General features: G+C 43.2%; 1 protein-coding gene across 1 annotated transcript in view; it reads right to left on the bottom strand.

Annotated features, from left to right (window-relative positions):
• Window positions 1-21,584, bottom strand: part of col1a1b (collagen, type I, alpha 1b) — a 28,646-nt gene extending 7,062 nt beyond the window's left edge. Inside the window, exons 1-39 of the mRNA XM_084079192.1 lie at window positions 21,358-21,584; window positions 18,695-18,886; window positions 17,170-17,195; window positions 16,846-16,881; window positions 15,970-16,083; window positions 14,829-14,891; window positions 14,331-14,375; window positions 14,058-14,111; window positions 13,195-13,248; window positions 12,421-12,474; window positions 11,999-12,052; window positions 11,832-11,885; window positions 11,395-11,439; window positions 11,218-11,271; window positions 10,998-11,042; window positions 10,621-10,674; window positions 8,813-8,911; window positions 8,468-8,512; window positions 8,246-8,344; window positions 8,076-8,129; window positions 7,833-7,940; window positions 7,141-7,194; window positions 6,427-6,525; window positions 6,265-6,318; window positions 6,060-6,158; window positions 5,495-5,548; window positions 5,321-5,374; window positions 4,429-4,482; window positions 3,482-3,535; window positions 2,892-2,936; window positions 2,677-2,775; window positions 2,436-2,543; window positions 2,158-2,319; window positions 1,382-1,435; window positions 1,146-1,253; window positions 794-847; window positions 567-620; window positions 281-442; window positions 55-162 (exon numbers count right to left, since the gene is read on the bottom strand). Coding sequence (XP_083935318.1) covers window positions 55-162; window positions 281-442; window positions 567-620; window positions 794-847; window positions 1,146-1,253; window positions 1,382-1,435; window positions 2,158-2,319; window positions 2,436-2,543; window positions 2,677-2,775; window positions 2,892-2,936; window positions 3,482-3,535; window positions 4,429-4,482; window positions 5,321-5,374; window positions 5,495-5,548; window positions 6,060-6,158; window positions 6,265-6,318; window positions 6,427-6,525; window positions 7,141-7,194; window positions 7,833-7,940; window positions 8,076-8,129; window positions 8,246-8,344; window positions 8,468-8,512; window positions 8,813-8,911; window positions 10,621-10,674; window positions 10,998-11,042; window positions 11,218-11,271; window positions 11,395-11,439; window positions 11,832-11,885; window positions 11,999-12,052; window positions 12,421-12,474; window positions 13,195-13,248; window positions 14,058-14,111; window positions 14,331-14,375; window positions 14,829-14,891; window positions 15,970-16,083; window positions 16,846-16,881; window positions 17,170-17,195; window positions 18,695-18,886; window positions 21,358-21,439 — 2,907 coding nt within the window. The 5' untranslated portion in view covers window positions 21,440-21,584. The remainder of the gene's footprint in view (window positions 1-54; window positions 163-280; window positions 443-566; window positions 621-793; window positions 848-1,145; window positions 1,254-1,381; window positions 1,436-2,157; window positions 2,320-2,435; window positions 2,544-2,676; window positions 2,776-2,891; window positions 2,937-3,481; window positions 3,536-4,428; window positions 4,483-5,320; window positions 5,375-5,494; window positions 5,549-6,059; window positions 6,159-6,264; window positions 6,319-6,426; window positions 6,526-7,140; window positions 7,195-7,832; window positions 7,941-8,075; window positions 8,130-8,245; window positions 8,345-8,467; window positions 8,513-8,812; window positions 8,912-10,620; window positions 10,675-10,997; window positions 11,043-11,217; window positions 11,272-11,394; window positions 11,440-11,831; window positions 11,886-11,998; window positions 12,053-12,420; window positions 12,475-13,194; window positions 13,249-14,057; window positions 14,112-14,330; window positions 14,376-14,828; window positions 14,892-15,969; window positions 16,084-16,845; window positions 16,882-17,169; window positions 17,196-18,694; window positions 18,887-21,357) is intronic.
• Window positions 21,585-25,709: the final 4,125 nt, after the last annotated feature.

Here is a 25,709-nt window from a genome sequence, read left to right as displayed (position 1 = left end):
CGCGATGGAATGTCTGGGTGTGATATTGGCCCTAGGCTTATCTCAATTGCCTACCCCTGGTCCAGAGAGTCCACCGAAACCGCGCTCTCCACGCTGTCCGGGCAGACCTACGATACCGCGCTGTCCAGCAATACCCTGAGGTCCAGAGGTACCGGGGGCACCCTGCACAAGAAGCAAAGAACACACACATTTAACCAGTGTTTCACAAACACATTATCTAATGTCTATCGTTATAATTGAAGACTATATAGAAGGAGGAATTGGAACGGGTTGCACTTACAGAGGGTCCATCAGCACCAGTGTTTCCCTTCTCTCCACCGGGTCCTGCGGGTCCAGCACCACCAGCCTCGCCGGGGCGACCAGCAACGCCGGTCTCACCGCGACCTCCTCTCTGTCCCTCCTTGCCAGCGGGTCCAACGGCTCCAGGGGCTCCGGAGTTGCCCTATAAAGAAGTATAGGGAGAAAGTTCAAGTTCAAACTTTATAGTCATAATTTCACAAACATTTTCAACATTTCCCAAAATAGTGAAAAATATGTGAACGGGCATTAAGAGGCAGGGAACTTACAGATGGGCCGGGGGGTCCAACTCTTCCTGCGGGTCCGGGGAAACCAGTAGCACCCTACACACACACACACACACACACACACACACACACACACACACACACACACACGGTTAATCATTGAAAACCTACATCACAATAAAAGAACAACTACATTTTTTTTGTATTATTATAACACAAGAGAATACAATATTGTTTGCATTAAAGATAAGGTTAAAGGGTATACTCACAGGAGATCCAGCACCACCACGAGCACCTTTAGCTCCAGCATTTCCGGAAGGTCCCTGGGGGATGTAAACATTTATACATTATAATACACAAACTATATTAGTTAATTAATAGTATTTTAATAGTCTTTTAAGGTCTAGGTTTAAGACAGCACAGTGGCATGAAATATATCGCAGAGAGAGAGAGAGTGAGAGAGTGAGAGAGAGACATTAACTTGCTGAGCCACCAGTGCATCCTGGCTCTGTACATGTAAAGTATGTCTGGACAAGACTAAGCACGTGATTCCATACTGTACATGTGTGATTTGGCCCGGTATAAACCAGTGACTCCATACTAAGAACTATTGGCCTATACCTGAGGTCCAGCACCGCCGGAAGGTCCAGCGGGTCCAGGAGCACCAGCCTCTCCCTTGGGTCCAGAATCACCAGTCTCTCCCTTGCCTCCGGCCTGACCGTCAGCACCCTGTTATGGCAGGAGGAGACAAAATGTCTGGGTCAGGACAATGTGTTGTGACTGAGACTCTCTGAAACCAGCCCAAATGTCCTTATGGCGTCAGTACTGGGATGTATTATTATGGACAACACACTCACAGGGGGTCCAGCGAATCCAGCGGGTCCGGGAGGTCCAGACTCACCACGCTCGCCCTGTGGAAGGAGGAGAGACAAAACTATTGGTTCAAAAAGGTCATGGACTTCACTCGTTTGCCGTGGCACATTTACGAATACACATGTTTATGCTTGTGCAAAATAAACAATGTTTTCAAATGAATGTTTCCTGATCATCAAAGAGTGTTCTGTATTATAATAGAGTATAGCATCGGTTCTCAAAGTGGGGTCCGGGGACCCCCAGGGGTACTTGAGGGGGTTCCAGGGGGTCCCCAGCTAAATGATGGGTAGGACTAGGAACCAAATGGACCTTACATTAACATTGATTTTACAATATGTATTGGGGTCCCAGAGATAGAAATGCCATTAAATGGGTGTCCGTAGCCCTAATGCATGTCAAACTGGTGGTCCTTGAAATTAAAATGGTTGAAAATCACTGCTAGAGAGCCGTAAAAATCTTCTCTTATGGGGGTCCCTGGCTTATCTTTTCAAATGGCGGTCCGCGGGGTAATAAGTGTCAATTTGGGGGTCCTTGACATGAAAAAAAAATGTTTGAGAACCAGTGGAGTATAGTGTTTTGTTTTGCTTATTGCCGTTGCATCTTAAATGGTTCCATTTCATTTTCTCTGTTTCTTTGTTTTTATTTTCTCTATATTGTCTTTGTATTTATTCCGAGGAGAAGGTGTGTGACTGTGCAAATGTTACAAATGATTAAGAATGTTGGATAAATTAAGAGTTTTATTGTTTGTAGATGAACTTACAGGGGATCCACGTCCACCAGTAACTCCAGCAGGTCCAACGGGTCCACCCTCACCCTTCTCGCCCTGACCACCGGGAGGTCCTGGGGGTCCAATACCACCAGTCATACCACGCATACCGTCCTTGCCGGCGCCGCCCTCGCCTCCCTTGGCTCCGCCATCTCCCTGGGAAGAGAGAACAGTGTATGCAATATGTCGTTAATCGCAATCATTTGAGTGACTATTAATCGCCAACTTAAATGTGTAATGGTGACCGCCCTGAGGCCAGGTGAGGTACTCACTCTCTCTCCCTTGGCACCAGGCATGCCACCGGCACCACGCTCGCCTGGCATTCCCTGCATACCTGGGGGTCCAGCGCCACCGGGGGCACCGCCAACACCAGCCTCTCCCTATAAGACCAAACACAACCAGAGAGAGAGAGAGGGGAAAAAAGAGAGGGTTATTATATCAGCTTTCGTTTTTCGAGACTGGCTGGTGTGTACATGACAATGAGATGAGAGCAGGTGGGGATCGATATCTCACCTTGGCACCATCGCTACCGCCGGGGCCAGGGGCACCACGGGGACCGGTGGGTCCGGCAGCACCAGTAGCTCCACGCTCACCGGGGAAACCTCTGTCACCCTGTTGGGGGGAGAGGGGGGTATCGGTTAAAGATCAAACAATAGAAGATCCAGGTTAATAATGATGGATGCTGAACACTATAGTGTTTTGGAATCAGAGTCCGTAATGTCACTCACTCTGGGTCCAGATGGGCCGAAGGGTCCGGCCTCACCGTTGACTCCCTGAAGGAGGAAGAGGAAGAGGAGGAGAAGGTTTAGTTTAGTTTAGTTTATTTGAACGGAAAAAAAAAAAAAAAACACAAGGTTACAGCAGCTGGAGGATAAACAGACTTATTTCCATTGTATGGTCCTCTCACAAGCAGCAAAAGCACCTTGCAATATAAAATAAATGATAGCGACATACAGTACATAAAGAAAACAAACAAAAAAAGAACCCTACCCCTAGACATTAACCTTTTTACAAAGGAACTTTCTCTAATAGCCAAGCGTTTGTCTGTTGTTTAAAAGGTCAAAAGACCTCCATCAGGTCATCATCAGGCCCATTTACTGTGTCAATATAATCCTAGATACATCTGGGTCAATGGGACTAATCTGTGTGTCAAATACTGTACACACAAGGCCAAGCAAAGCTGTCATTTTTTGAACAAGCACGTTTCAAAATATTGGCTCGATACAGTAAATAACTTTTACCATACTGCCCTTTGTTAATAGTTCAACATGTTGTTGTGGTGTGCAATGACATGACGTGATTATTTGTGACACCTTACCTGCTCACCAGGCTTGCCAGTCTCACCAGTAGCACCTTGGGGTCCGGGAAGTCCCTGTACACAAGAGCAAGAAGAGCGATGGTTATTATACACATTATTGTCAGGATCAGGCCTCCTTCTGTTTTATTTTGTAGTGATATTTTAAGTGTGTCCAGTTTTCAGTGCTGTACTTTAGTAGGTTTTACTTTACTGTTGTGTTCCTAGTGTTTCCTGTCTGCCCTAGTTACTGTTACCTGTCACCTCCCTCTGATTGATTAATACCCAGAGCCTTGTATTAGAGAGTTGCATCAATGAGGGGGCAGAAACAGTGCAGGTCACGTGGTTCATGTAAACTCGAAATAGTGACAAACGCTCATAGACTTCAATGCATTCTGTAAACTTCCGGTTCAGGGCTTCGTCACTTTTCGCCAATAAAAGGCTCTGTAGAAGACCGGCCCGATGAAGTGAACGGAGGTGACGCAACTCTCCTTATATGGCTCTGGTTATCTCCACCTGTGTCCTGTTAGTCCTCTAAGCCTATCCCTGTGTTGATTGTCAGTTGTGTTCACCCGTGTCTGGTTATCCCTGTGTGTACTTAAACCCTCAGTTCCTTAATATGTCCTGTCTCCGGTCTTAAATGTTGTTATTGTGTCCTGTTCTCGTTCTCCTAGTGTTCTCAGTACTCCTGTGTGTACTCTACTTGTGTTCCTGAGTTTGGGAGAATAGAACATCTGGTCCTCCTGAGTTGCACCCTGACACATAAACTGTGTACATACTCCATATGATATAGCAGTGGTTCTCAAATTGTGGTCCAGGGTTCCAAATGGAGCCTTATAGGTCTGTCTCTGAAGAGTGTACGATGTACGCTCTTGAGGTATGGGTCCATGGAATGATGTTTGAGAACCACTGTGGAGTATGTTAAGGGGAAAGCTAGCTTTGGGATTGGTGAGACGCTGTGAACAACCTACCTGGAATCCTGAAGGTCCAGCGGGTCCACCATCTCCCTTCTCACCAGCACCTCCCTAGAAAAGCAAAATGGAGCAAATAAATAAACACTGAAAAAAGGAAGCAGATCGGAAGCAGAACTCGTATTTTCACCATGTTCTGCAATGTGTCTCAAATGTCATGTGTGCTGCTGTGTCCAATAGGGCTGAACGAATGCAGGGAAATATTGAATTGCGATTGTGATTCAATTTATGATTAAGCCTTTTTTTATGTCAAGCTTCAATTCTGTTCACTGTTAACGGTATTATTAGCAGTAACTACAACATTAGATACTGTCAACATAAATTGATATTTCAAGGCGTTATCGTATGTTTTGCCAGTTGAATACAATTAGCATACAGCAGCATACTGAACTGAATGGAAACAATGGCTTCTTGGAACGTCGATAAAAAATGGAAATTATCGGCAGTAATGTTAAGTATACATTATATGACTCCTAGACCGTGAGCTGAGCAGCTTTTAGTACACATTTAAAGGGTGAAATTCATATTGTTCTGCATCGGTTTCATGGATCCAAATATGACCTAAAAAACTTACAATACCAAGTTCAGAAGTCCGTTTTGAACACGCTCCCTTTTTAATGGCAGCCTCTGTGATTTGGAAATCACAGATGGTTCATACTGTGACTTTGATTAATTGTTCAGCCCAAGAGTCCAACTGGGACCAATAACAGTGCTGAGGAAAATAAAGGGAGTCATGTACTGTATTGATGCTACATGCGATTGTCATTCTCTCGAAAAGAGCCGATCTGCAAGCGCTGTGAGCGGGTAGATCGGCTCTGTTCGGTGTGAAACTAAGCATAAGTTTAGGCTTAAGGTATGTGGAGATGGTGTTGATGATGATGATGGTACGTACAGCTGGGCCGGAAGGTCCAGGAGCACCAGTATCACCATCCTTGCCGGCAGCGCCCTAAGAGGAAGACATGACATTATTAGGAGACCATCATCAACACACACATATACACTAAGCTAACTGGTCGGTTAATATAACTTGTTCGTATAGTTTAGACATTTTGAAGATTATACTTACAAGGGGTCCAGCAGCACCACCAGGTCCTCTCTCGCCGGGCTTGCCAGCATCACCCTGAGGAAGGAGACAAAGTCCACATTTGATCTCTGGTGACCAATAAGCGTGTTGCATCAAAAGCTCAAAACTAAACTTATTTCAGCGGTAATAGTAGGTAGTATGCTTATTCTAACATTAAGAGGCAGTGAAATGAACAAGTGTGTGATGCATGGGATAAAGTCGTATCACACCTGGGGAAAAATATTGGCAATGTCTTGTTTAATGTTTTATTTAAAATTAATACAAATAGTAAGTCTTACAGTCTTACAAATAGTAAGACTGGGTCAAAAGCCATGCAGCCCAGGGGGCGTGGCTTCCATTTTGTGTCTTGATGGAGGGATAGAACAGTAAGTGATGGTGTCTACTGTACAACATGTTGTTTCTCAACGTCGGGTCTTGGGACCACCGACAGTGAGGATTTTATAGAGATAAGACATTGTATCAAATGGGGGTTCCGTGGCCTAATGCTTATGAAATTGGAGGTCGATCACTGATCTATCACTGAATGTGAATTTGCCCTAATACTCACGTTAGTTCCCTTGGGTCCGGGGAATCCCATGACACCGGGCTGTCCTCTGGCTCCGGAGGGGCCAGCAGGTCCAGAGCGACCATCTTGTCCAGGTGCACCCTATAAAGAACAGTGGGGGGTCAAATTATATTGAACACATAGTGCTGCAGTAATAATCTTTATCATTGATCCTTTATTGCAGTGATCTGTTCAAATCAGGACTTACGGAAGGTCCAGCTTTGCCATCAGGGCCAGGGGCTCCGGGGCTGCCAGTCATTCCCTACAGAGAGGAGAAACAAGAAGCAATGAACACAACTCTTCAGAGAGCAGCAGCAGGCGTCATCCATTAGCAAGAACCGTGTTTTGTGTTGTCCCATGTGTCGCTTACCTTGGATCCGGGCATGCCGGGCTCGCCGGGGCGTCCACCCTCACCGGTTGCGCCCTGAGCGCCACCAGGTCCGTTGGCTCCACGCTCACCAGGGGCTCCCTGTCATGGGGACGAACGAGAGAGAGAGAGAGGTCAGTCAGGTGAGATGTTTGATCACCATATTATTATTACGCTACGGTTGGAGTGCTTGAATTGTGTTCAGAAACTAAAATGTTGTTCAGAAACTAAAATGAATGAGGGTGTCATGTCAGCGATACACAGTTAATCCTCAATGTTAATGTATTCATTTGTAATATACAAATGTAACCAAACGGGTCCGTTTGTTTATATTTGTATACTCTCACAGTTAAATGAACACTGCTGATTTTACTGTGTATGATTGACAGTATGAATAGTTTGTATGTACAGTAAGCTTGACTGCTTTATACTTGTAATAATACCATTGCTCATGAATATCTGGAATATCTGACAAGACTCTATATGTATATACTGTATGTATATTTTATTTTAGGAACTTTTGATTATCTGGCCTGTTTCTATCCTATGTTGACTGATTTTTTTTCTCTGTCTCTATTTTCCTACACCTGTAAACCTGTGACGTGACAATTAAGCTGATTCTAAGCCTACTTTAATGACTCATTGAACTATGAACTATGGCAGATGTTGCACCGATATGTTAAGTGAAGAAGTAATAGACAAGATTCAGTCGCTCACCTTGCCACCAGCACCTCCGTCAGCACCGGGGAAACCGCGAGCACCAGGTCCACCCTATAATGGAGGCAAACAGAAACACACAGAGTGGGTCACGGATGAGAACAGGGAGGCGGTCGGACCCACGACACCAGACTGAATCCCCCTGGGAATTCAACGTGCAATACATGGATTTTGGTCCTGGGATGAGACGTGCATGCGGCCTCACAATGGGAATTACAACTTGTGTTGCTTTGAAAAGCTGAAAATGTGTTGGTTTTGAATGTGTTCTCTTATACGAGTTCAGTCAGATCACTCACGAATAGATTGAACCAATATTATAGAATGAGAATACAAGTGTGGCTGTAATATTTTATCTCAGCGTTCAGGCTCTGCTACATTTTTCTCCCTGCTCAGCACAGTTAGACAAGTAAGACAACCATCATTAACCATTAAGAGTAGGGAGATAGATATTCAATAACAACCCCCCATGGCGAACAGAACCAATAGCAGAGCCCACTTGTGGTGCTGGGGTAGCGGTGGGAGCTAACAACAAAACAGCCGCAAAAATAGCCCATCTACATGCAATAGTAGATCTGCTATTTTTGCTATTTTGGAAACATTTTGAAGTGAAAGTGGTCAAGTCTGTCTGTGGGTTTTATAAATATTGATTTCCACCTGACAGTGACAGATACGGCAGGTGTAGGTTAACTTACACGCTCTCCATTGGGTCCACGGGGTCCGGCACCACCGGGCTCACCGCGTGCGCCTCTCTTTCCCTCCTCGCCAGAGTTGCCGGCAAGTCCCTGAGGTCCACCGGAACCCTGGGAAAATTCAAAAAAGAAAAAGACTGATATTTAGACCGATGATCATTCAGAGCATGTACTGCCCAAACCTTCTGATAAAGTCAATACATCAAAGTGATTGTACATGAAAATTAGGATGTTTTGGAAACCTACAGGCTCTCCCTTTGCACCGGGCTCGCCTCTGGGTCCAGGAGTTCCAACCTCACCCTGTAAGCAGGAAACACAGAACGCACACACATAAGATAACAGCAGAGTGATTCCTGTACAGTTAACAACAGTGTGTAATCAATACAGGTCACTCTTATATTGTCTGGTCTACTCACGCTGTTTCCCTTGGGTCCGGGGGCGCCGAGGCCTCCGGTGGCTCCAGCGGGTCCACGTGCTCCGGGGAAGCCAGGGGCACCAGCAATGCCAGAAGCACCCTATGATGACACACAGGAGGAGGGGATGTTAGAATATTTTCAACCGCTTTAATTTTTTGGAAAATCATTTTGAAATCCTTTGAAAATAGGGCTTGAGTGGTGAATGATGCGTGTGATACTTACAGGTCCACCCTTGGCACCAGGAGAACCATCAGATCCGGGGGCACCCTGTTGATGAGCAATGAACAGAGAGAACATTTAAATCTAAATGCACTTCTCTACTGATACTGGTCTCCTAAGAATCTTTCTCACTAAGCCAAACTGAGGACGATTTGAATGATCTAATGAAGACGGAACACGGTAAGCAGTTGTGCCATTTTGCATCCCCACATTCAATCGTACTTAATTCTTAATTGGAACAATTGCATTCATGGATATTCAATAGAAAAAACGAATGCATTTGAGTGCAAAAGTAATGAGGGAATGAAGATCGTAATTTGGCGCTTGCTTGGTCTACGATATACTCACAGCAACACCAGCAGCGCCAGAAGCTCCGGGGTTACCGGGCTCACCACGGGCTCCCTGGGGTCCCTCGTTTCCACGGCCTCCCTGAGCGCCAGTCTCTCCCTGTGATGCAAGGCAAAAGGCTGCAGTTTAGTCACCAATACAGCAGTATAACAGAACTGCCTAGATATGTGTGAGGCAAACAGGTGTCCAGCACTGATGTGTATGAAGGTGTAATTGTTGTCTCCGCCAGGAGACTATGTTTTCGTTCTCGTCCTTCCGTGTGTCCACCAAGCTAACATTGGTCAAGCTTCACGTGACACGTGACAATATGTTGAAAGGGTGTGCTTTGATTGGCTAGAGAGACGCATGATGAAATAGAGCCATATAAATAGGTGTGTCACTTCAAAAGATCATTTATATCTTTTGAAGTGAGGTAAGACAGGATTAATCAGGAACAGTACTGGCGGAGACCTGTGCTCCGAGGAGCACATTTTCTAGTTATATACTGTGTTTATGCTGTGTATTATTGATCACTGTGATTGTTGAGACCAAAGCAAAATGGATGTCCAAATGTGTTTGCCTGGTCGATGTGTGTGTGTGTGTGTGTGTGTGTGTGTGTGTGTGTGTGTGTGTGTGTGTGTGTGTGTGTGTGTGTGTGTGTGTGTGTGTGTGTGTGTGTGTGTGTGTGTGTGTGTGTGTGTGTGTGTGTGTGTGTGTGCGTGCGTGCGTGCGTGCGTGCGTGCGTGCGTGCGTGCGTGCGTGCGTGCGTGCGTGCGTGCGTGCGTGCGTGCGTGTGTGTGTGTGAAATGTTTAATATGAGTGTGCTGTCCTACAGGAAAGCCCTTGCAATACATCATGGATTTGTTCCCACTAGTTGGAAGGTCATGATTTTTACACCTAATTATACTAGCACGTTGTGAAGTAAATGTTTTACCTATAATGACATGCCCAAAATAGGGATAGATTATTGATTTATTTGTATAACTAATTAAATTGATTAGTTCCATTAACCTTTGTACCCCTAGTGGTATATGATATTCTAATGGCTCATATGATATTCTAATAGCTCTAATGGTTGACTGTTTTCAGCACCACATGGAGGCTGACAGTGGAGGCAGGACACCATTAGAGGGGTACCCCTGCCACCTGGTGGACACACTGTTCATGTCAGGTGTCTGGGGGAAGTTGCAGCTTGGCACTAATCAGAGATCAGCTGAGCTCTGCATTTCAGGGTTAACTGTTATTTAACGGTTAACCCTGAGGGAAATCTAAACTTGCTGTTATTCTGGGCTGGATAGATCTGGTTTGATTCTGGTCCTTGGTGGGCTTGTAATTTCCCCACTAATTGGGTACAGGTCAAAGTTGGCACAAAATGTAATTTGGCAATAATTCTGCAATTTTGTGGTTCTAGAAGATAATATTGAGCTCTCTATGGTCTGGGGAGGTCAGGTGGATTACAGAGGGCATTTGTGGGTTAGTGATGATAAAAGATATTACTCCTATATGAGCATATGAGACTAATGACTCTAATGACTAAAGAGCAGGTTAAATGTTAAAGCGATACAGATGTTCAGTATATGACTTTATCTGGCGATTACATTAGATACAGTATGGGAGGTACATAACGTGCACTGATGGATTCCACATACAGCACAGACGCTGTACACACACTAGAAAACCCATAGAGTCATCTCTCCCTGTGCTTGCGTATGTGTGCTTGTGTGTGTGTGTGTGTGTGTGTGTGTGTGTGTGTGTGTGTGTGTGTGTGTGTGTGTGTGTGTGTGTGTGTGTGTGTGTGTGTGTGTGTGTGTGTGTGTGTGTGTGTGTACCTTAGCTCCAGCACCACCGGGGAAGCCAGGGGCTCCAGCAGGTCCGGTAGGTCCCTGGAAGATGAAGAAACATGACATTAAACCAAAGACTCACGGCAGCATTGGGTCCAGGTCTTTAATGACATGCAGTCAAATGGCTTAAGGCAGTGATTCTCAAAGTTGGGGGTCCAGGGATCCCCACTTTGTCCCCACCCTGGCACAAAATCTTTTTCAGATGGGGGTCTGCGGCCAAATAGGCCATAGAAATTTAAGGGGTCCTTGATATGAACATGATTGAGAATCACTGGCTTATGGCGTACCATTACTGCGTTCAGTGTGGATGTGACCACGTGATTTTAAAGACGTAATGTCGTCAATCGATCAAAAATTATACTTACAGGGGGTCCAGCAGCTCCATTGTTTCCATCGTTACCACGAGCACCCTGGAGATGAGACAGGAAGATGTTATTATAAGATTATCATTATACCATGACCTCAAAAAGCAAAGCGACTGAATAGCATAAATATGCTTTATGTTTGCATCTTTTAAGAGTCGCTGTCCTGCAGAAATATACAACACAGGACTATGGGCTAAGGACGAGTGTAATGGCCACTCACAGCGGGGCCGGCGGGTCCGGGGCGGCCTCTCTCACCAGGAAGACCACGTGCGCCCTGGGAAAGAGAAGAGCACAGCGAACATTAGGCTTTTATTCTGATCAACAACTATAGGACACCATTCTGACAAATTCGTACTCCAAATGGATCAATGTGGACTGACTGAGGTTAGATACGTACCATGGCACCAGGAATACCGTTCTCACCATTCTGGCCACCCTCTCCCTGTTGGACAAACACAGAAAGAAACAATTAGTTATAAAGTGATAGCAGAAACCTATCAATGCACCATGCCAGCACAGCGTTAATGTCATTTAATGTCATACATTTAAATGGATGATACATTAAATATGTAATTTCCTGCATTGGCAACTATTAAAATGTAAAAATGTATCTTATGTGTGGAAAATAAAAAGAAGATAAATTGTCCTCCAACAAATGTTATTTCATGTCGAACAGTGGAATTGTATCTTCACAAATATATTTATGCTGCATTTTGCCCACTCGAAAATGTTTCTCCTGAGCAAGAGAAACTTTTCGGTATTATACTAAAGTATGTTTTCCAAACATTGGGAATTTGTCTTTCGTCCATTCCATGTGAAATGGTGCTGTCTTACCTTGGGTCCAGCAACTCCGGCGTCTCCCTTAGCTCCATCCAGACCGCTGAATCCCTGAGAACAAAATAAGACAAGAATTGTGAGTTCACACATCATCCCATGACTCAGGAATCAGGTCAGATCAATGCAGTTCAACTGTGTTTCTTTAATGTGATTGTAATGCTCACTCTGTGTCCCTTGATGCCGGGGAGTCCAGGGGTTCCGGGGAATCCGCGAGCGCCCTGTAGGAGGAGAGGAAGAAGAAGAAGGAGAGATCAGCTTTTATGATACAACATGGGTGCCTCTGAAATACAGTTTGTTTTTGTGTAAAATTCAGTTTTTAAGCTATGTGTGTGTTTGTGTTCCTTAATTGGTACCATGTTATAAAAAAATTATGAAACATTAAGTGGGAGTTTTGCATCAGCAATTTGTTTTTATTATTTCTATATGAACATTAACAAAAGTGGTCAAATATGTGTCCTTGTGTTCTACTTTAGTCAGGTCTGCTTCTACCAGTCATAATAGTTGCTACTAAAGATGTGGGAACCAGTATCCTTTTTTTTCCTGGCTGACTTGATCGTGACCTGTGACCTGTGCAGGCATCACTCACCTGAGGGCCAGCGGGTCCACGCTCACCGGGGCGACCAGCCTTGCCGGGCTCACCCTGTGGGTGACACACATGGAGATTAGCAATGGCTAAAGGTAAAAGGTATGGTGAAACATGGCTTGGGGGAACAAAAATAATTCAACACTAGTTTTGTTTTTTCAAAAATAGCCATAATTGAGAACATCTATGTATTTATATATTTAAGTATTTGGAAATAGGTTTTAAGTTATGCATCAACTTGAAACATGATGTTCTCCTCAGAAACAAAACAGACATAACCTGCTTGGATATGGTATGGATAGAAAACTAAATATGACTTTTGTTGTTTTGTTTTGTTTTGTTTTGTTTTGTTTAGTTAGTAGTTTATCTTTCTAAAATATACAGTATCTTGACTTCCTTAGAGATAGTGTCAAATCTGTAAAGCGGGTCTCTCTTGAGAATGAGACCTCAGGTCTCAATGAGATTACCTGTATAAATAAAGGTGGGGTCTGGGGGCGTTTCAAGGGGTCCCCAACAAAATTAAAAATGTAATTGTTTAATTTCAATATCATTTCACTGGCTGGAAGTTGAGCCCCATGAATGTATAAGAAGGACTATTCAGTTCAAAGGTTTCACTCTCTCCACTGCTATCTCCACACCTACAGTATAGACAGTTGTAAAATGTTTCACTAAATCTAATCTAACATAAATCTTCTCTTATGGCACAAAATATTTTCAATTGGGGGGAAAAGGCCTAATACATATCAATTTGAGAAGAATGTTTAAAAGAGCACTTACATCATCTCCGTTCTTGCCAGGGGGACCTGAGGGGCCGCGAGAACCCATGGGACCCTAGAGTGGATGAAGAAACAACTTGGATCATTCATTTGAATTCAAGTAGGGTGTTTGTTGTTCGTACACCTGGATTCAAAAGTCCCTGTTGAATGTGAATGTAAAGCTGTACGGCCAGCTCTCTCTCTCTCTGTGTGTGTGTGTGTGTGTGTGTGTGTGTGTGTGTGTGTGTGTGTGTGTGTGTGTGTGTGTGTGTGTGTGTGTGTGTGTGTGTGTGTGTGTGTGTGTGTGTGTGTGTGTCACATGACAGGAAGTGAAACAGAAAGGACAGGAAGTTGATGTCAGTGGGGCAGCAGAAGGTGGAACATTCTACATCTCGGTCGATCCAGGTAGGTGACTTTAATAGTAGTTCAATCTTAAAGGCCCTGTTCAGACTAGCAGCCCAAATCCAGCCCAAATCTGATTTGTGGCCTATATCCAGATTGGAGACATATTGTTTGTATGCAGTCTGAACAGAAACACACCACATGGAAACTGATGTTTACAAATCAGATTTGAATCACATTTCTTTCGACAAACACTTAATACTTAACTCAGAGAATATACAAATGTAACATGTGTATACTCTCTGGGTTACAAATGTTTAAATTAACATGTGATTTTACTGTGTGGCTAGAAGGATTAACCTTACAACATACAGTCTACAACAGCCTCATCCAAGTCAAACCTTGCTCTTGCTAACTTTCCCCCGCTAAACCTCCGTCATGCAAAAGTTCTATGTGGTTGGGATGAAGATGAGAATGATGATTATGAAGATGATGATGTTTTAGTTAGATAAATCAGTTAGATGATGATGTTGGTATACTTACACCAGCGCCGGGCTCACCAGGCTCGCCTGGGGGTCCAGTGAAACCCTGAGGACCCTGGTTGACAACAAAGAAAGCATATTATTATTACAATGTCTCCATTTGTATGAACATAGTTTTAATTAGATTTGCCTAACTGATGAAATGTAAGCTTTCCATTGAAGCTGTGTGCTTGTGAATCTTGAATCCTTGCAACTAGTGCAGAATTTAAACAGTGAAACTAACTCATTCGGTCAGAAGCTAATTAAAAATGAAATAAGATAAAAGAATACTTACGGAAGATCCAGCAGATCCAGGAGGACCACGGGGACCCATAGGACCCTATTGAGAAAGAAACATCATTACATTAGTATCTCAGTTATAAAAACATGTCACACAAAAGAGCATTCATATAATGTATGAAGGGCCTATGAGAGCAAGCATACATTTTAGGTCGGTCAGTGTAGTTATCAGTTGACAAATATTGTCTCAGTGACAGAATATGCTGAGGAGTTTCTTATGCTATTACATTTCAATCGTCTCATTTAGCAACGGGGTAAATATTTTCCGAAGATTAAAGCTGGGGTCGACAGAGCAGATGTAAGTTGTGCTCCGATGTATGTGCATGTTGCCTCCTATGTCCTGAAGTCCATCCACATCAGGAGGACACATGCCATTTCACCCAAAAACAGTGTACTTTCGTCCGTGTTTTGCAGAAGGTTGCGGAGTCTCAAACCGTAGCAAGCCATTCAGGTGGTTTAAATGTATGTTCAGTGAGAGGAGGTGCATTCATACCATTGGGCCGGGCTGAGCTGGGCCAGATGACTTGGAGTGATCTGAGTATTGAGGAGAGAAGTTCTGTGGAGGAAAAGAGGAGAGAGCATTATAGTCACCGTTCAAATCTTTCAATTTCAGGTGAGACGTTCGCTAGCTTATGTCAAAGATGAAGCGATGAGATTCAGTCAACATTAGCTGACTGTGCTTTAAGATGTTCTGGGGGGGAATCTCATTCCCCCAAAGACACATCACACAGATACAGAACAGCTAAAAACTAATCATTTCTAGATAGTTCTTGAAACAAGTGCAGAAACTGCTCCTATTTTCAGCAGAAGGGCCAGAACCTTCAGAGTGTGCTTCTACATATTAGACCTGCCAGTACAGATTCTGCAATATGGGATACGGATAAAACAGTGAAGTGCCTTTGATAACTGCCGACTTAGACACGCTCAATGTGTGTGCAAGGTCATGGAGCAAGGTGACATGAGCAGTGGTTTTAAATCAACACAAACATCCTAATAGGTGTGGTGACAGACCACACATCTACTGTATACAACTGAGACCTGGGGAGCTGTCCGCTCAATCCCAGTGCTGAACTGAGTGGGAAACCAGAGCTGAACGGAGTCTTTCCCTCAAAAGTAGTCTGTGACTGGTCAGTGTTACTGGACTAAACTTCAACCTGTTACTGGTCAGTGTTACTGGATATAACATTCAACCTAACATGGAGTCGTTCTATCTTGAGATCTTATCTGTGAAGATAAATATCAATTTATGCTTTACACGCCAAAAAGGAGTCAAAACGTCAAAACTGTGTCGCAAATGGCCTTTGCAGATGATGCTGTGTGCCTCTGGAAAAATGGAAAGGTTGCAGACGCTTCATGAAATATCGCGTACTGTGATTGGTTGGGAAAATAAGGGAAGAAGCTCCCGTTACCAAGGAGATGCATGAGACCATATTCACTTCCTTGTTTAATTTCTTTCTGGCAACGCTGTAGTCGAGTTGCAGACAGTACGAATGCTCGAAACTGAGAATGATGTGAAACACGTGGTGTGCAACACGATGTTATTCGACATTTGTTCGCTCAAAGCGTAAATTGACGTTAACCCTGATGCTCCCTGGAGGTCAGGGGTGATGAGTACACATTTTATTTCGACTTACTCCGCCAAGGCCAGGCCTTGGTCCCCCAAGGCCAGGGGGACCAGGGGGTCCGGGAGGGCCAGGGAGACCAGGCATGCCGTCGAGTCCATCGTTGCCAGGAGGACCGGGTGTACCCTATAAAGAAACAGAGGCAAAGACACTTAATGTCAGTAACCAAGCCATTACATTAATTATCCACTTATTGGTATTGCTATTGTCTGTTATGTAGGACACATTATATGACCAATATAATCACAGAATGTCTATCACTATCAAGAAATATTAGATTGATACCTTGATAATAATTATCAATAATATTATCAATCTGTTGATAATAATTATCAACAGACAAAAGACATAACTGATATACAGTTTTTTTTTCCTTCCTAGTTTCCAAATGTATTCCATTGGGTTCTTTCTGTAAATATTATTGCTACATTAAATCGTTTGTTTGATTTGTCCAATCTAATTGACATGAAAACAAAACTAAAAACATTTAGTTCCAGTAATAATCAAAAAGCAATAAAAAGTTCAAATGAGTGAATTTACATTTGAGACCTACTTAAACTATGCACTCATCTATGACTGAATGAATGTTTGACCTTTTGACCCTTAACAATAAAGGTCAATTCCTTCACATTACAGGTCATGGGAGCATAACCTCTGACATGTAAACAAACATGCATGCTTTGTCTTCTATCATTCTATGTAGACTGCATGAGCTTCTGTTTGTTAATAAAAACTACACAAGACCTAATACAATACAGTAAGACATTGGGATAAATTACGTAAACACATTTTGTCCAGTTTATGAGGTAAACGGGATTAGTTAAAATGTATCATCTTTTTTTTTTAAAGAGCATACTGACAACATGAGTGCAGTGAATTAGAACGTACCCTATCTCCCTTCTCGCCAATGTCTCCCTGACCACCCTAAAATGTAAAGAGAGAAATATAGTTAGGTTTCGCTGTATTGTTTCATAGTACAAAACACACTTTGTGACATCTTGGACACACATCCATCATGCAGAATGCCAACATTCACTTTGAATGACAAATATCAGTTATCAAACTTGAAATATCTCTTAAGTTTGGGACAGTGCCCAAGATTAAGTCAAGTTTGGAAACAATCAGTCACACAGTGGTTGTGCAAATCCAAACATTCACAGATAATCTTTCATAATTGTAAAAGTGTGAAAATGTAAGAAAAAAATAAAATACCTCAGTGGGCTCTTGGACCTGGACGGCTAGAGAGCAAACAGAGAAGGAGAAAATATCTCATCAACATGTTCACACTGTAAGATTCAAATCATAACTTAACATTAAACGCCTATAGATTCAGCTGACAACGTAAGCCTAAGGAGATTTAGCTTAGGACTCATGATACATGTCAAATCTACAGTATGTTTCAATAGCATGGCTGAGTACTCCTGAGTGTTGGTTTAACTCTGACCGTGTACAAATGTAATGAAACAGACCCTTATGGGTCCACATAACAGCTAGTCAGAGGTAGAGTCAAGTCTGCATGTTTTGATGACATTTAAGTCACTAGAGCAAAACAAACGGGAGAAGTTTACTTGGAATAATATCTAATGAGTAATGAGTTATGGAGGAACAAACACATCATATTATAAGTTTAGGGACTGTTTAGGGACAAATGCGGTGTAATGCAGTGGTTCTCAAACATTTACATTTCAAGGACCCCCAATATGGTATGCATTAAGCCACAGACCCCCCATAACTCTGAGAAATGTACAAATGGAACCAAATTAATTTGGTATCTCATGGGAGAGATACCAAATGGAACCAAATGGCACCAATGGAAGCAATTGGTTCCATTTGTACACTCTCAGAGTTACAGACCTGTATGGGTCCATTTGGTTCTCAACAATAAATACTTTAGCTGGGGACCCCCTCGGACCCCACTTTGAGAGAACCACACTGGTGTAATGTGTGTGGCCTGTTTAGTCCCATTGTGTTCTGTCACAGGAGGCCTGTAGGCAGACTGCGTGGTCTTATATTCACACATATCCACAGAGTGAGCATAATCCATCTTTTAAAAAAGGAATTGTAAATCCAGAGCGGGTCTTTGTTGCACTGAATCCTCAGGGAACGTTTAGAAAAAGCCTGGAGTCCATTTTCTACAGGTGTGCACCAGCTGTGGCCCAAACTTTTGGTTGCCCCAACTTAAATGGGGGAAGCGCCAGGTGGCGCCACTGTGCCAATACAACCACAAAATGGGAGGGGGGGGGGGGGGGGGGGGGCTGGGGGAGTGGTCCTAGTAGGTAGAGTTGAGATCCCATGGTCCGAAGGGACGGTTGGTCAGTCGAGCTGTGATTGGATGCCGGAACTGCTGGGTGTCATGGCAATCACGGAAGATTGACCACCATTTTACTCATGTTGCATGAGTCGGCCTAGTCGCACATTTCAAGGAGGGAACTGTCCAAATTTGTAATTAATAACATCAGCCAGAGGTTTGTTTTTGACCTAGCCTTGGATCAAGACTATCATGACATCATAGATACGAAAGTAAAAGTCAGACTTGATAAAATACATCTATGATAGTCTAGAGATCCATGGCTAGTTTTTGACCTATCTAGGCCTCCTGTTTAATCAAACTAGTTCTAGCTAATATATCTATGACTTTACCAGTTTGTGTAAAGATAGATAGATATGCTGGCAAGAAAAAACTGAAAAGCGGTTGTCCGGACAACCGAGTAGTGGCCAATCACAGCAGGGTCCGTACCATCGTCCGGGCAGATTGGGCAGCACTCTCCGTCGGGGATGATGGGGTCGGCACAGTCGGACGTGTCCTCGCAGATCACTTCGTCGCACATAACGGTTCCGCTGTCGCACACGCAGATCTGGCAGGGCTCTGGTTTCCATACGTCCTTGTCATTGTACAGCTGTCCGTCTAACGTGCAGCTGCCGAATGCGCCTGGAAGGTGGAAGAGGGGGAAGTATTGGTGAGTTGGATCATCAAACAGTCAATTATTCAATCAATTACACATTGACAAACATCAATTAGGGAAGACACTCGTAAAGGAAGTCCTAAACTTTGTTAGTGTCTAACTTTAATTAAAATGAATTAATTAAACCACACCAAACCCATGCCTAGACATAACCATATTAACAGTGCCTAACCTGAAACAGCTGCAAGCTACAGTATAACCACATAATTACCCCCAGGCCATGGATATCCACTAGGCCCAGTGGCCCACCTATTAAAAAACAGTAGGCCTTAAAAGTGCCAAGAAGAAGGCCTACACTGTAACCACAACGTGACCCTGAAGTGTATTTAGATGAAGTTTGGTTTAGCCACACACCTTCTCCTAATCAGTTATAAGACAGGTGTAGCCTGTCACACTGACAGATACAAAAGCTACAAAGCTACAAAGCATATTTGTAGCTTTGTAGCTGAAGTTGAAACCAGCTCATCTTTTTGGTAGCTTTGTAGCAGCTGTAGCTTTTGTAGCAGAGTCGGATGTATCTTTGTATCTTCATGTCGCTGGCTTCCATTGAAAAAGAATGGTAGCTTGTAACTTTGTGGCAGCCAGTGTGAAATGAGACACAATGACCCTTGACGCAGCATAAGTCTATGACTTGCTGAGTTGCACTACCACCAAATGAAATAGGTGACAAAATGAAAACAGGTTGACAAGTATCAACAAAATGGACAGCAATTCAGCCCTTTTCTGAATAGACATAATAGCTTCTCATGTTCCCCTACATAGGTATGGTAAGAAATGTAATGGTCAACTTTTGGATTAGGTTCTGACAACAGTCAATCATGTCATCACTTAGCTTCATGCTGGTGTTGCATGTTGTAAATAGCATAGATATTCAAGCTCACAACACGTCACAAATGTGACGTGTTGTGAGCTTGTAGATCTGCTATTTACTGAGCATGACTTAGGTAGTGTGTGGCTGGTGAAGTCAAAATTAGATGAATGTTTAAGCCATGCTGATGTCCCAATAATAAGTCTTGGAATTCATGCCTATCGTGTGGTTGAGCACATAAGGCAGAAACATGAAAAGGAATAGACATTTTGATGAAGCCCCACTATGCAAGTAGCCTACAGTAAATTATAATAAAAGTTCTTATAGGGCAGGCCCATACGGCCTTGAGTCCAAATTTGGCACAGGGCTGCTGTGCAAAGCCCATGACTCACTTACACTGTATTCAACATTGCTCCACAGATGTGGCTTAAAGAAAAAACTATGAGAGGAACACTGGAAAAAGACATCTTTTTTCCCCCTGGCTGCAGATGGTTTGGTGAGGCCTGCATGGGGGTTGGAGGGGAGGAGGGGGCGTTCAGTGTTTGGAGGCTGCATTTGTGAGGCTCACCACAAGGAGGCGCTAGTAGTCCACAAAAAGGTTTCACCACACACCCTGCTTTTTTTCTTTTAGGTGATTAACGCATCATCATGATGTCTAGACCATTCTGCAGTCGACGTCAGTGTTCAGCAATTTTCCATTGTTCCTTTACTGAAACAAACTCTAAAATGGAATTATAGTCTTTCATTTTAATCAAATGTCCATAAAGGCCTAAGGTGTTTCTTTTCATGTCCATAAAGGTCTAAAAGGCCTTTCGTTTGCATGTTGGACTTAATGTTCTTAATGTTTGTGTAAAGCACTTTGAATTGCCTTATTGTTGCATTGTGCCATACAAATACACTTTTCTAGCTTAAACTAAATTCAATTAGGATTGCTCATTGACCTAGCCTTATTGGAAACGTTCAAACAAAGTCGGGGGGAAAACTATATAATTTTCTCACACCCTGAAACAAGTGATGTTTCAAGTTCGGTGCAGCTGCAGTGTAAAAGCTCTGTAAAACATCTGTAGGCTGCTCTGCTGTACAGATGTGGGCCCTTCAGTTTTAATTGAGTTTCATTCACAATGCAATAGAACCTGCACATTGCACCCTTGAATATACATTCATGAAACGTTGTTCCAAACGCCTTTCATGCGTTTCTTTATGTTTGAATTCTGATTCAACTTTGTTTGAACTCGCTATCATCAATCACCTCAAGAGCTCATCCATAGACCTGCCCTGCGTGCGTGTTATTTGGCCCTGCCTGCCTGCCTGGGGACATGGAACAGGAGGGGAGAGGACGCCAGCAACAACATCTGTACGCCAGGGAAAAAAGCTAAGCAAATCCTATTCTTTACTTCCAGATCTCGGGAAAAGAAAACAGCCCAAAGCTTCATTTTCACCACCTTTTGCCCCATAAACGTCGGCTCAGGCGGCCTCACGCAAAGCCGGATCAATTCCAATTTCCAAACATGAACTGAAGAAATTGTTCAGCATCCTTTTACGCACGCTCTATATCCAGATGTTGAGCATTGCCACAGCTGTCCCAAGAAAAAAAAAAGAGAGAATGCAGTGTTTGAAAAGGATACTTACTATCGTCCTCGCCTTGACCTCTCGCCAAGAGCACTGTTGCGCTGAGCAACAGCGCTAACCGAATATCCACAAAGCTGAACATGTCTTAAATACCAGACATGTAGACTCTTTGGGGCAAGGGGGAATCCTGGTTTTGTTTCTCCTCTAGACTCCACTCATCAACTTTGGGTCCGTTCTGTGATAACTCCAATCCAAGACCCTAGCAGAAACTCCCCTACTGACTAAACAAATGAGCTAGGAGGCTTTTATATGCCCGGGATATTTTGGGGAGGTCCCGGCCCGTCTCTGTGTTCGAGTCCCAGAGTCCCTCCCTTCATCTCTGCGAGGGGGCCGTCTTAAAACATGTCAAACAAGTTCACGTTTCAGCTCCAATACGTGGATGCTCAACATCATTAACGCGTCGATTCTGCTTCATTTTGGACGTGGCTCATCATTGTCCGGATCTGGAAGTGGATTTTCTTAAATTAATTAATGGTTTCTAGTCTTTTATTGATATGTAGGCTACTTAGTGTATCAGCGAGATGCGTTTTAATTGTCTGGATGTCGAGATACAAGTTCATTGGGTCTAGATTCTTCGTATAGAAAAGAGCTTGTAACGGGAGTAGAGAGGAGGAGTAGCTACTTGGCCAGGTTGTACGTGGCTTGTTTTAGGGGGATTCGTTTTTAGTTTTAATACATATAAAACACTTTTTTTTAAAAGAGCTCCAGCTATAGCATGCATTTTTGTGATACAATGTGGTATCAATTACGCATTTTACGCACGGGGGTGCCAACTCACCCGAGAGTCTAAAAATAGAATTCAAGAGATTATTTTTGCATAACTCGTATGCTATTTTCAATAAATGGGTTTGATAATGATTAATTGGAAGTTAGACAGGCTTCATCCAGCTGCTGTTTCTCCTGTGTGCTGGTTGTGCAGTTTTTACATGTTGTGAATCATGTGTACCTACATTGTGCAATTACAGTATTTGAACAAAACCAATGCTTTAATATTGTATCTATTTATATATCTTGTTTTTCACAAGCAAGAGTGAGTTAGTGTAACAGCAGACACACTAATACAAGCCATGAAGGCAATCCATTACACTCCATAATCCAGGGTTTCCAAATCAGGCTTGGCCCTCTCCATAGCCTGATGATGTTACACAGCAAGCAGGGCGGGACAGAGGGAAGAGAATTTGGCAGGTGTACAAAGCCCTCTGGTTGCACCGAGAGGACACGTAGCAGCTTCTACAACCACGACCCAGCCTGACCTTTCATTTTCTCCCCATACTATACATTTATCTTAGTTTGACGATACAGACTGAAGAAACCGGTCTCGCTGTGCCAGTTGAAATCGAGAGGATGCATTAGTTTAGAGCAGTGGTTCTCAAACTTTTTTGATTTGAACGACCGATCCATAACTCTGAGAGTGTACAAATGGAACCAAATGGATCCATTTGGTTCCATTTGTACACTCTCGGAGTGACAGACCTGTAAGGGTCCATTTGGAACCTCTTCAAGGAACCCTGAGAGTCCCCTGGACCTCACTTTGAGGACCACTGCATTATAGATTTGACCTGTTATCTTTCCAAACTGAGGAATTACTTTAAACCACATACAATTCATACATTGCTGTATGATGGTGTTGCGCAGAAATATCAGCTCTACATCTCACAATGCATCGCAATGCGTTCTGATCTTTTAGATCGGTTATTTTCAAAAGCAATTTTGCCTATAATAACATGCCCAAAATAGGTAGGCCTGTACAACAGGTTGAAAGTGCTTTTTAAAAAGATGCATTTTTTGCAAAAATATGATTCAGATCCTGGACACTGACTGATCATACTGTATGTTCATGTAGAATAATGATGCATTCAAAATATCATTAAAAAATGTCCTGTGCTTCCAACGACAAATATATTGTATGTCTGCTCAAAGTGCTATTCAGGTTAGCTACAGTAAAACTCAAACCTCATTTTGCTGGGGACCCCCTGGAACCCCCTAAAGGACGGACCCCTGGGTGTCCCCGGACCCCACTTTGAGAACCGAACCACTGAGCTAAATACCTGTATCTTTTTTTTATGATGTTCCCTCAGCTGCAGGGAAAATGAAGGGTTTCAGGGAAAGCCTGTGGTTAGTGATTTTTGTCTATATGCGAGGCAGGTATTTTAATTCTCAGCATCTGTGTGTGTCTAATGAAAACTGGTTGGCTGGCTGCTCCTAACACCTGCCATTAGCAGACAGGCAGCTGTCAATCTACATTTTAACGCCCCTTTACATATATATGTAAATATATATAAAATAAATGTATACATCTGTTCTATAGGGCGTTGTGGTATGACTGAAGATTTATGGTTCATATGTACATTTACTATGGCATATATACTGCTTTCGCTGAATGCTTACAGCGTATTGCTTCCAAGCGTGCATTATGGGGTTGGGAAAGTGCCAGCCTTAATATAGGTCATGTTACAGTATGAGTTAGTTGGGTATAAAATCACTTGTATACAGAGTTATAAAAACGTGATGACTTGTTTAGTTTCTGGTGAAAACACTGGACTTTAGGGCTGTCCGAGAACGATAAATTTAACAATAACTATAAATATGTCGTCTTAAAAATGTTCCTCACCACAACTACATGTATAAAGAAAATGTCAGTGGTGAACAATATTGTTGGGATCACTTTAAGAGCGATTTGATGACCAGGGTTATTATCAAGACACTCGGTGGCGCAGTGGTAAAGTCACTGTCCACCACCGCAGAGGTTGTGGGTTCGAATCCACCGCTGCATACGGCTGTGTTGGGCGTCTATGCAAACACAGTTGGCCCGTATTTGGGGGAGGGAAGCAGGGCGGGGAGGATGATATTGATCATTGTACGTACTGCTACGGGCTGGGGGTGGCACCTGTCAGTGGGGATTGTTGGGCGAGAGGAGTAGGACGAAGGCTTTACGTCCTCCTGGTGGGGGCTCCTCACTGGCAGTAGGATAACAGCAGTGTGTGGGGAGGAATTCATTGGCATAACTACTAAATTGGGGAGAAAAAGGGGGTGAAAAATAATTAGCTTATCTAAAAAAAAAAGAGGAAAAAAAGAACGTTGTTATCATTATTGGGGTGGTCAACCCTTTACAAACAACCTGTGACTCAATTTACTTTATTTAAAGCTGCACTATTCAATTTATATTTCTTTGACACCCACTGGCAATTCAATACACCATGTAGTTTTGCTGCTAGACCCTCAAGTGGTCTGGTGTGCCAAGCCGTCTTATTTAAGAGATGTTCTTGCCCGGAGATTAGCCCCCCAGACAGCAGTAACTGTACACCACCCCTTCAACAAAGTTAAAGATGGTTAAAGTTTAGGCTTGGGGCTGTGGTTGGGGTTAGGGGCTGCTAATCCTAGGATTACAGAGAAGTCGGAATTGTTGCCAGCCTGAGATATGACAGCAGATATGTCACTTTAAAGGTCAGCTGAGTTCCCCAGTCTCTGTGTTGATTTCGGAGTTGTGTTGACTTTGGTTTGTCTTTCTTTTGCTGTTATGCCAGAGAAGGGACATTCCTCTAAAATGGATTGAAAGCACAAAGGAAGTATCGCTCACAGCCAACCAGTCTCACTACAGTGCCAAACTCGCTTAGTTGTAGATTGTTACATCATATTGTGTATTTTAATCACTCCCTTTATGTAAAAAACAAAACAAAAACAAACATACAATATGCATTGATTGATTATCTTTATGTGTAAATTGTTACACTTGCATACCTGCCACAAAAGGTCCAGTAATGTAACTGCTGTGGCATAATGTGACAGCCTTGGGCATAAGGTGATGTCTGTCTGAGGCTTTGAGACAAGACACACCTATTACTTGCCACTCTCCTTTGATGAAGAGACGAGTTGTTGTAGGTCGTAGCTAGGCTTTAATGGTTTTAATTTTATGTTATACTGTACAAGCAAAAAGCACCACATTGTTAGCTTGCCTGCATGGCATTGCCAGGATTATTGCGTCGCAAAGTGACGTGTTGTCGGTGTGTTCCGGTTTCGGCACCCAGAACTGACCCATTATTGTGTGGGTGAAATCTCTGTCCCTCCCTCCCTCCCTCCCTCTTGTCTCCCTCTCACTCCCCCTTTCCTCTACATCTCCCCCCTCCTCTCTCTCTCTCTCTCTCTCTCTCTCTCTCTCTCTCTCTCTATTTGAATCTAGTATTTCAACATAAATATATTCACATACAAAAAGCTAAAGATTCCATGGCACTCTTCTTCTCAATGTAAGAAATATTTAATAAAATAGTGTGTGAATGAGTGGTAAGGAGTGGCTGATTGAGTACCAGCTGGTGTGAATGGTGACTGAGTGGTGTCTGAGTGTGACTGGCTAATTA

Source organism: Gymnoscopelus microlampas, assembly GCF_963454915.1.
Source record: "Gymnoscopelus microlampas genome assembly, chromosome: 14".
Classification (NCBI taxonomy): domain Eukaryota; kingdom Metazoa; phylum Chordata; class Actinopteri; order Myctophiformes; family Myctophidae; genus Gymnoscopelus; species Gymnoscopelus microlampas.
Note: the sequence above shows the minus strand (reverse complement) of the source record. Positions and strands in the feature narration are given on the sequence as shown.